General features: G+C 38.2%; 1 protein-coding gene across 5 annotated transcripts in view; it reads right to left on the reverse strand.

Annotated features, from left to right (window-relative positions):
- Positions 1-9,524, reverse strand: part of trim36 (tripartite motif containing 36) — a 49,600-nt gene extending 40,076 nt beyond the window's left edge. For 2 of the 5 annotated variants that reach the window (XM_084728744.1, XM_084728743.1), the window contains exon 1: positions 9,202-9,523. In XM_084728744.1, coding sequence (XP_084584870.1) covers positions 9,202-9,264 — 63 coding nt within the window. In that variant the 5' untranslated portion in view covers positions 9,265-9,523. Of the gene's footprint in view, positions 1-2,717; positions 2,978-9,201 lie in introns of those variants that run through there. The other 3 variants (XM_084728741.1, XM_084728742.1, XM_084728746.1) reach the window with 3 other exon arrangements.
- Between the last annotated feature and the right edge of the window lie 749 nt (positions 9,525-10,273).

The following is a 10,273-nucleotide window of genomic DNA, read 5'->3' on the forward strand; positions in this document are numbered from 1 at the left end:
TTGATTCTTGAGACAATAGCCTATTATTAGGACATTTTCGGATGTAGCTAAAATAGGCCTATTGTCTGCACTATAAGCTGTGAAAATTACATTTTTGCTGTGTCACTGAGGTGGGAAAATTGGTTTTAGGAGGGTAGATTCAGGTAAATTTGAAAGGAAGAGTATTTCTAAGCATACCTTTAAAGGGACAGTTCACTCCAGAATCAAAAACACATAATTTTCCTCTTACCTGTATTGCTATTTATCCATCTAGATTGTTTTGATGTGAGTAACTGAGTTTTGGAGATGTCTCTCTTCTCTTGAATATAGTGGAACTACAACACTTGGCTTGTGGTGCTCAAAGCACCAAAAACTCATTATAAAAACTCAACAGCAATGTTGCGCTCTAGAAATCATGTCCTTATTTGAGATAATCCACAGACCAACAAGGTGAGCAGTTTCATAAAGGAACTATTTTCTTTCTACCATCGACCAAACCATATCACTGTGCACAAGGAAGAAAGGCTTGTGACAGCACAGCTGTAAACGTTTATGGTGTCCTCCTTGGCTGAGCTGTAACTTCTTGTTCATGAGTAGGATTTGGTATCATTTGTATTTTAGTGATTCTGGTTAGCAATTTAACAATCCTTGACTTCAGTTCTTTGAGTGTCTTCCTGCTTTCTTGTGTCAGACACTAATTACCACAAATAAATGTTACCAATGGAAACACTGAGCTAAACCAACATCAGCTAGCTAAGAGGAACGACTGTGGTTTCTTTTCTTGTTTCTTGAATATTTTGAGGTTTACTGGGGTTATGTCAGTGTCACAATAGAAGGTATCCTGCCCTTTATAAGTGTTTTGTCGCATAGCATTTCCTAAATTGAGGTGATTGTGACAACAGTGCTATTGTGCTATTCACCTGCTAGTCATGCAACTTAGCAACAGCTGAATAGTTAACTGAGAATAATGGCAGACTCACAATTTAACAAAACAATATGATATACAATGGACAAATGAACAAAATTTGTTTAGCAATCAATAAGCAGAATCGAAAATCAAAATCATTCATTCTCTTTCTATTCTAATCATCCCTTTGCAGTTGTAATTTTGGAATAGATTCTTACTTGGAATAGCTTCTTGATGCCCAAAACCACACCTGTCAACAATCTCACTGCACAGAAGCAAGTGTGCATCTACTCTCGGAAGAGAAGCTTGTGCTTATGACAGGGTGAGATGTAAACATTAATGGCATCCTCCTCGGCTGAGCTGTAACTTTTTGCCCATGAGTGGTGATATAGGTCATGGGTGTAGTTTGGTAATAAGAAAACAATCCCTGCATGAAACTGCTCACAACAAGGTCTGTGGATTATCTTGAATAACCAGATTATGATTTCTGTAAAGCGACACGGGTGTCAAGTTGTTTAAAATGTATTTTTTGGCACCTTGAGCACCACAAGTTAAGTGCCATCAAGTTCGATTATATTCACGAGAAGGCAGACATCTCTATAGCCAGGTCACACCAAAACAATCTAGACTGATAAATATACTGATAAGAGGAAGAATGTGTACTTATGATTTTGGGATAAACTGTCCCTTTAACACACTCCAACAAGAGATGGAAGAAGAACAGAAGGCATCACAGATTGGTATGAAATAAACTCCGCAGTTTCAGTGTCTAGAGACTAGGATGCAGCTGTCTGTGATTCATGAAACATTATTGTATTGGGCATTTTAAATGCAACCAAAATGGGCCCAGTCGCTGCATTGTAAGCCGTGGAAACAACATTTTGCTGTGTCACTGAGGAGGGAAACTGATTACAAGGAGACAGACTCAGGTAAGTATGGCGGGCAGAGTATTTCTGAGTAGGGCTTCAACTGATGAATGTCATTGATTATTAGTCAATAAATAAGGTGGTCATTTTTCTCATTTAATCAATTAGTTGTTGCCTATAAGATGTCAGGAAATGGTGAAAAATGGTTACCAGGGCCAAGGTGATTCCTCAAATGACTTGTTTTGTCCAATACACAAAGATATTCAGTTTACTGACATAAAGGGGTAAACAAACCACAAAATATTCACATTTCAGAGGATCAAATCAGAGAATTTGGACATTTTTTTCTTCATACCATCAAGTTTTACAATGAAAAGCAGCTGATTCAGTCACAATAACAGCCAGCCACGCCGTCTTTACCATGTTTCTGTTACATTACATAAGACAGGATTAAGCTTAGCTAAATATAGACCAAACAGTAAAACACATCATTCCAGCAGCTCACGTTTTAACACTTAAAAGACGAATAAACAACATTTCTACAACAAGCTCCAAAGAGAAAGGTGCCCTCCCATCTGTAACGTCTGATTAGTTCATTTCATTCAGGTGGTGTGATAAAAAAACAAAAAAAAAACAAATACATTTTCCTTGTGCCTGAGCAAACATTAATTTGGTTAGAAACGCCTCCACACGTGTAAAAAGACAATAGCCAGAAGGATAGAGGAAGTTTAAAGAGAAAACAAACAGGGCTGCCTCTCTAAAAGTCTGTTCAAACTGTTTCATGAAACAATTAAAGTATGACTCGATAAGTAATGAATGGACGCACGCTGGTGGTAGTTTACATGTAACTGTGGTGAAACTTTTAACAATGTTTCGGTCTCTTTATATGCAGAGAAGCTACAGGCTGTTAAACAATGACGAGCCGAAAATCATCTTCTCACAAATCCTTCTCCTCTCACACTTACCGCAGTTGTGCTGCCACGCCGCATCTCTGCAGTCATGATGAGGCAGAAAATATCAGCCTGAATGTGTGAGTTAAAATAAAAAAAGACAAAACACCTAAACCGGCGTTTGTTTGTTTTCTGTTGAACTTCTCGGACGCGGGCAGAGGATGCCGACAGTCTGGCAGCGACGGCTGAGTGAATTTAAATGAGTGACGCTGCTGAGAGGCTGCAGCTCTGTGGTGAATCAGCAGCCGCTTCACTGCCGCTGCAGTCAGTGAGAGCAGGCGGAGACACACACACACACACACACACACAGAGGGGGTGGAGAGAGAGAGAGAGAGGGACAGGAGGGGGCAGTGTGGGAGAGAGAGCGAGAGAGAGAGAGGGGGGAGGGGGCTGGATCTCCATAGGAACTACTGCTGCCTTCATGAACACCACGTAAACTTTATGGAAGTCATCAATCCAACTGGTCACCAAATCAGTTGTTTATCTGTTAAAGGTGAGAGTCAGCACTGTTTTGCATGCAGTTAAATCTGCATTATCCTTCATAATATATGATATATATTATTTATATTCATTTATATGTTCATATGTGCAATACTGACCTAACAGTATGGTTATTTGTGAAATAAATCAACTGTTTAATATTCAGTGCAACAACAACAACAACAAGAATAATAATAATAATAGTAATAATAATAATAATAATAATAATAATAATAATTCAGTACTGCAATACACTGGTTGATCTGGCCTCATTACTGCATTGATTTATTTAAACTGTGCATTTAATCCAACCTACAATTTTGTTTATAATACTTGCATCCTAACACACTTATCCCCATCTTCAACATTATTGTTGTTTGTACACTATTTATGTGTATGTATTACATGTCTTATGCTTACGATTTCGATTTCTATACATATATTTTCTAAATGTTTATAAATACTTGTATTCTTGAATGGAAACAACTGTAATGCAAAAATTCCCCCCAGCAGCCAGCCACAGTGTAAAAGTACTGCTAGCAGTGAGCTTGCAGATTGCAAATATCTTGTCTCACCCTCCCCTTCCAAGTTTGGAGGTCTTTGCCATGTAAAATAAGAAAATGCATCACTGTTGAGCTATTATGAGCCCAAATATTTTGGGCAGTCAGCTGAAACAATCATGCTATGTCTTTGCTGATCAGTGATTGGTGTCATTACATAGAAAAAATAAAGAAATAGGGGTTGATGAGTGTCTGTCTCCATTCAAGTACCAGAATGACTCCCCCAAATGGTCAGTGGTACATTGTGACATATACAGGGGCCTTATTGAATCTCCAAGTGCTGTATTCCTGACATCTGTCACTTTTAAGACACAACTTGCTGTTTTACTAGTCCTTCTACTGTGGCATTATGGTAAATTTATTACATTGTCAACATTATCATGTATGACATGTGGCTGCTTTGATCCGTACTATTTAGTATCCCAGAAAAAGATTTAGTGTGGGCTAACACATAATTTGTGCAAATGCAGTATGTCAAAGAGACCAAGATGTCCACAGAATCCATCATGTTGCACTGCCATGTCTCAGCAGTAGCCCAACGATGGACAAACTAACCACTGGTTCGACACACAGACTTTTGTGTTTTTCGCAGCCACTGTAGATTCTCCTGCATGCTTGGAAGGGGAGAATGAGGCGAGACTTTTTGGAACAGATATTTATTCTAGCATACTCAGTCCCCCCTTTTTCCCCCAGTAGGAATGTATTTTGTTTAGCAGATAGTTGGTTATAAACCAAAGTTGTATACAAACACAACTTTGACCTGATGATGGCTCTAGATAAAACATCAAAAGGCAGGTCTATTATTTTATTTTATTTATTCATTTTTTTGAGGTTTTAATAGTCTCTCATGTATTCAACAATCAAATTTTGTCAAAGTTGTTATTATCCCAAGCCTTTCTAAAATTGTTTTCCCACGTGACCTGATGGTCACAGGTTTCTGCATGTTGCTATATATACATCCCCCAGGATGAGGGAGGGGAGGGCATCAGCGCTCTAACTTATGTCACTCCATTAGTTGTTTTGGCCTGCAGAGAGCAGTACATATATATCAGTACATAAAATCTCAGTGTAAAACAAAGCTTTCATGTTCCACACACAATCTTGCAAAGCATTTGTATGAAATAGATGACCAAGGTTTCTCTGGACTGACTCTAGGCTACTGTATTTGGCCCTCACTTAATCTTTCTAGTTTATCAAAGGGTCCTGTGTAAGCTTTAACTTCTGTTCACTTTAGAGTCTCTAATGTCAGGCTCCCTCCCATTATTTCGGAGGATTTCTGATCTGCTAATTGCTTGCTGCAGTGGCTCTGCGGTTCATTTTATTGTACACTGAGGCCCCCTAGCAGGTCAACCCAACAATGTTTTGGTTAAAGAACAAAATGGACCATGTAACAGCTTTTTTGGGGGGGTTAGGAGGGAGCTGTAATTTCTTTAACACTCTGCAGAAGCACAGATTGAAGTGGATGAAATGTTTGAATCAATCTACTGGCCAAAGTGCACAGTCACTGAGGGCGGACTCTGTTGAGTCATTCACTTTTCTAACAGCATTTGTTGGCAGCAGAACATACAGACAGTTTCAGACGGACCTTTGTTGCTCCGCAGCATCAGTCTCACTGAACGCAACTTAATTTTCGTCTGTAGACCAGATTCTGTAGACAGATTTTCAACAGTAAAATGTTTTGCTTAAATGTTCTGTGGGTGTGGTCTGTAGGTACCTGCAGTGCAGGACCTAGGAGAGGATTTGTCTCACTGCTAAAACATCCAAATGGCTGCATCATTTATAAAGTATGTGATCAATTTTCATTCTCAGAGAAAAAGGTTTCTAAAAGCAATAGATAATACAGGCAAAGGTTTGAATCCTAGGTTGCAGCCTTTCTGTGTGGAGTTTGTATGTTCTCCCTGTGCTTGCGTGGGTTTCCTCTGGGTTTTCTATTTTCCCCCACCACTGAAACATGTATGCTAGGTCAGTTCTTCTGTCAGTACCCCTGACCAGAAAACTAGAAAAAATACAAGGGAACGCCAGTCAAAGTCTGAGTTCCTACTTGTGAACTCAGAACAAATCCATCAACCTTGGTTTTATGATGAAGAAACTGCCTGGTGTCAAACAACAATGGCAGCACCACATTAGGTCTAAAAGAATACATACTATCATATAATAAAACCTGTTCTGCATGTAAATTAGTGTCTTATGTCAATATAAGTTGCATAAAATATTCAGTTTAATGGTGTCCTCACATTCCTCTGTGCTGTTTATGCCATAAGAATGTGCTTCTGGAGGTTAAATTGTGTGTGCATTTGCCAAAGAAGCTAATTTATTTGCCATGGTAAGCCAGGTTTTTTGTTAAATTTTAGCATTTGGCACCTTAGGTCAGAAGCTGATCATTTCATTTCTGAAATTTTGGGAAATTCTGACCTCCAGCGCTGTCTCCAACGCAGCATTAGAACTGGAGTTGGTCCCTGGATTAAACGGGTTAAATGCAGAGACTGAATCTTATTGTGCTCATTTTAATTGTATTTGTGACAAATGAATCTTTGAGCAAGCTGGGTACCTCAGTCAACTGTCTACATCAATTTTAACAACTAGTGATTAGCTAGCTAGAGTTAGCAAGAAAATAACTAGCTAAGTAACTAGATTATGATTGGTGCAGATTAGCAAGCTAGTTTTCTTGGTAACTTAAGACTGAATATATCTCTTTTACAGGTGCCCCAGCAACATCTTTTAACCATCTTTAAAATTTGGTTTTCTTTTCCACATAGCATATCTAAGCACAGGAAACAGCGAAGGAGAAAGTTGATCAGGGTACTAAGTTTGCTCAACTGTTTGGAGCACAGAGCAAAGATGATGTGACTTAGAAAGGCTCCTTAAATTAAAATGACCTTTAAGGTCAAGACCTGACCTTTACCCTATTCACCTGTGGGGTCTGGCCTTCACTTTTCGCCATAGCCAACCTATGCATTTCCTGGACATGGAACAAAACATTATCAAAGAGAATGTTAAACTGATATATATTTAGAAGTTAATTGTATGATATATGCACAGACTATGTTTCCCTAGTTTAAATCCTTTGAATATACTTTATTGTTTTACACAGATGTTAGAAATTTTGTAACAGAATATATCAACTTTTTAGAACGCTGGACTGTCAACACAAAGTGTGATCAAAAAGGATGCTCAAGTGAACATAATGTCTGGACAGTTTGTTGTTGTGTTGTTGTGTATGTTGATATTGTAGCCTAAAGAAATAATCTTTCTACTGTGTTTACTTTTCCTTTTTATTTTTGCTTATTCTCTCTGATCAGTCTGACACAACAGAGGTAAGTGTAAACCTTGTTACTCGTTGTGCAAGACAGGCCTGATTAAATTTTAAAGTATCGCTGAATTTAGTAACTGTATCTGGCCACTGAGTCAACTGTGCAATCTGCTCTTTTTTTTTCAGCAGAAACATGAAACACACACACACACATACACACACACACACAGCTCATGCATGAATGGATGAATGTCAGAGATTGTGCGAGCGGGAGAGATGCATTTCAACATGTTCTGTCAGTCTGAAATGGGTGAAATGGGTAAAGACCTCCTCCCTGCGCACACACAGATACACACCTCAGTAACCCGGTGCCCCGTCTCAGCACACAGCTGCTGCCAAGTGTCCCACATATTGACATGAGTCTGTGATCTGCCTGCAGCACTATCTAACTATACCAACACAGCAGCGACTGTAGCCTCTAATTAAACTCTTTATGTTCACGTTTTTTTTCTTCTCAGAATAGAAGTAAAGCCTATGTGCCTTAAAGCCAGGAAGGCTTGACACGGAATAGAGTAGAATATAATAGAATACAAAAGAGAATGCATGGGTCTTTCCGTGGGTTTTTCTTTTTGTTTAACAGATAAAGCTCTATTAATAACTCAGATCCCTTCACAATAGAGTTATGGGGGTATATCACTACTTACTACTTAATATAATATAAAATAATATGATGGAACAGACAAAAATTTGAGATTAAATGGGGCTGCAACTATCGATTAATCTACCGTTTATTTTCATGATTAATCGATTAATCATTTAGTCTATAAAATGTGAAAATATTGTGAAAAATGCTCCTCACATTTTTCCAGAGCCAAAAGTGATGTGTTTAAATCCCTTCTTTTGTCCAACCAGAAGTCCCAAACCCGAAGACTCTTCCTTTACTAACAAAGAAAAACAGCAAGTCCTTACATTTAAGAAGCTGAAACCAGCAAATGTTTGACAATTTTGCTTGAAAAATTACTGAAATGATTAATTTATTATCAAAACAGTTGGCAACAAGGGTTGCCACAATATTGGATTTTCACTACGCAATTATTGTAACCAAAATAATTCATGATAATGATAGTATTGCGATACCTACAGAAAATGTGATTTTGTGTGTTTTGTCTCTTTATTGGCAAATGAATTACACTCAAAATAGTGTAAGGAGATGGAGAGAGAGTCCAAAACCATAACTGTAACTGATTAAGAGCACACAGTGTACATTTAAGAAGTGAGGGATATTGTGACAACATCATCTCGTGTATATTGTGAACATATCAATATTTAATTCTTAAAATTTCATTGTTAAGGTCAATACCGATATATCGCAACACCCCTCACACTTGGTGACTTATTTTCATTTAACTGACTTATTCAATTAATTGACTAATTTTTCAGCTATATCAGTACTTTTAAACTGCAGAGTCTTGAGATTAATTTGAATCTTTACTCCCTAAACTGTTCTAGGTGTCTAATTATTTGCCTTTATCGATTTAGTCATTATATCCACATTACTAATGATTGCTTATCAAAAATCTCATGGAGTTAATATTAATATTTTGTGAAAGCACCAATAGTCATCCCTACAATATTGTCTAAATAGATTGATTAACTGAGATATTTGGCCAAAAATATTGATATTTGATTTTGTCCATATTGCCAGCCCTCATTACTCATTACAATAGAGTGTAGATAGATAGATAGATAGATAGATAGATAGATAGATAGATAGATAGATAGATAGATAGATAGAATTACATATAATAATAATAAAATATTAATATATTGCATTAATAGTAGAATTGAATTGAATAGACTTTGTATTAATAGGAAGCAGCAGAAGGACACACCTGAAATCCTGTTACAGAAATAGAATAGAGTACCAGAGAGAAGGTGTGGGTCCAACTAGTAGAACAGAAGCGAACCTCAGATGATGTTATAATAGAACAGAGAACACAGTGATGTACACAGGATGAATAGTGTTGGTATACTGATATGATTAAAATAGACTATACTATAGAGTAGATTAGGCAGAGGTGTGGGTTTGTCAGCATCCCTCTCCACCCCCCCTGACAGTCAGCAGCCCTGCAGGCCGGCCCGGGCGGTGACAGACAGACCGCTGCTGTCAAAAGAACCATAAATCATCCGGACCATGAGACGGACTCACCTCTCCGCGCTCGATCCGCTCCACGATGCTGGCGAACTCCGTCATGTCCTCAGAGTCCGACATGGCTACAGATGGTGGTGATGGATGTTACAGTAGATAAGAACGAGCGGGATAATACAAAAAAAAAAATTGTAGAAAACACACAAACAAACAGCAGCTGCCCGCGGATTAAAAGACACTGCAGGATCAAACAGCGTCAGATAACATGAAGAGATGAAGAGCCGCTCCTCACACCTCCATCACCATCCTCTCTCCTCCCTCCTCTCTGTGCAGCCTACAGTACATGCGCCGGCTGCAAGAAGCCAATTTTCAGTTAGTTTGCCTCATCTTGGAGGGAAAACCCCGCCCTCTCCTCTCCTCCTGTACTGTACCATCTCCCTCCTCTCCTGCATCATCCCTCAGCTCAGCGGCGATGTCTCGACTCACAGAGCTCTTTGTATCCTCCTGCACTGTCATCACTATCAATCCGTTTTATCCACCGACCAATCACTAGAAATAATCGCAATAATCTCAGTCTGAAGATTAAAGGGGTGAGGGTGGAGGGTGGTGGTGGTGGTGGGGGGGGGGGTCTTAAATCTGTTAGTGAACCAGTCAACTTGGACATTTACGCATGGCTGGCAGCGCGCTCATGTGTGCATATGTTGCTTAATATGGATCATTTCTGCTCATTGCGACCCAAATATGTGACTGACTACAGCGCTTTGGTCGCATGTCTGCTTGTAAAAGAAAAAAAAAAAATCCCCCGTGTTAAATCGAAATTATGAGATTAAAAAGTTAAAATTAAAATGTCATAATTATGAGATAAAAAGCAAAAATTAGAAAATAAAATGTCCCAACTATGAAATTCTAAAAAGTCATAATTATAAGATAAAAAAAAAAAAGAAAAAGAAATTTGGAGGTAAAAAAGTTCGGAATATGAGATTTAAAAATCATAAAGTAATTATTATCAGATTAAGTCTTAACTGTGAGATAAAAGTCAAGATTATGGTAAAAAAAAAAAACTGATAGATTAAAAAAATCATAATGAGATTTAAAAAGAAGGATTTATAAGATGAAATGCTGAAATTAAGTA

This window comes from Lutjanus erythropterus, chromosome 10 (genome assembly GCF_056507025.1).
Source record: "Lutjanus erythropterus isolate fLutEry1 chromosome 10, fLutEry1.hap2, whole genome shotgun sequence".
NCBI lineage: Eukaryota > Metazoa > Chordata > Actinopteri > Lutjaniformes > Lutjanidae > Lutjanus > Lutjanus erythropterus.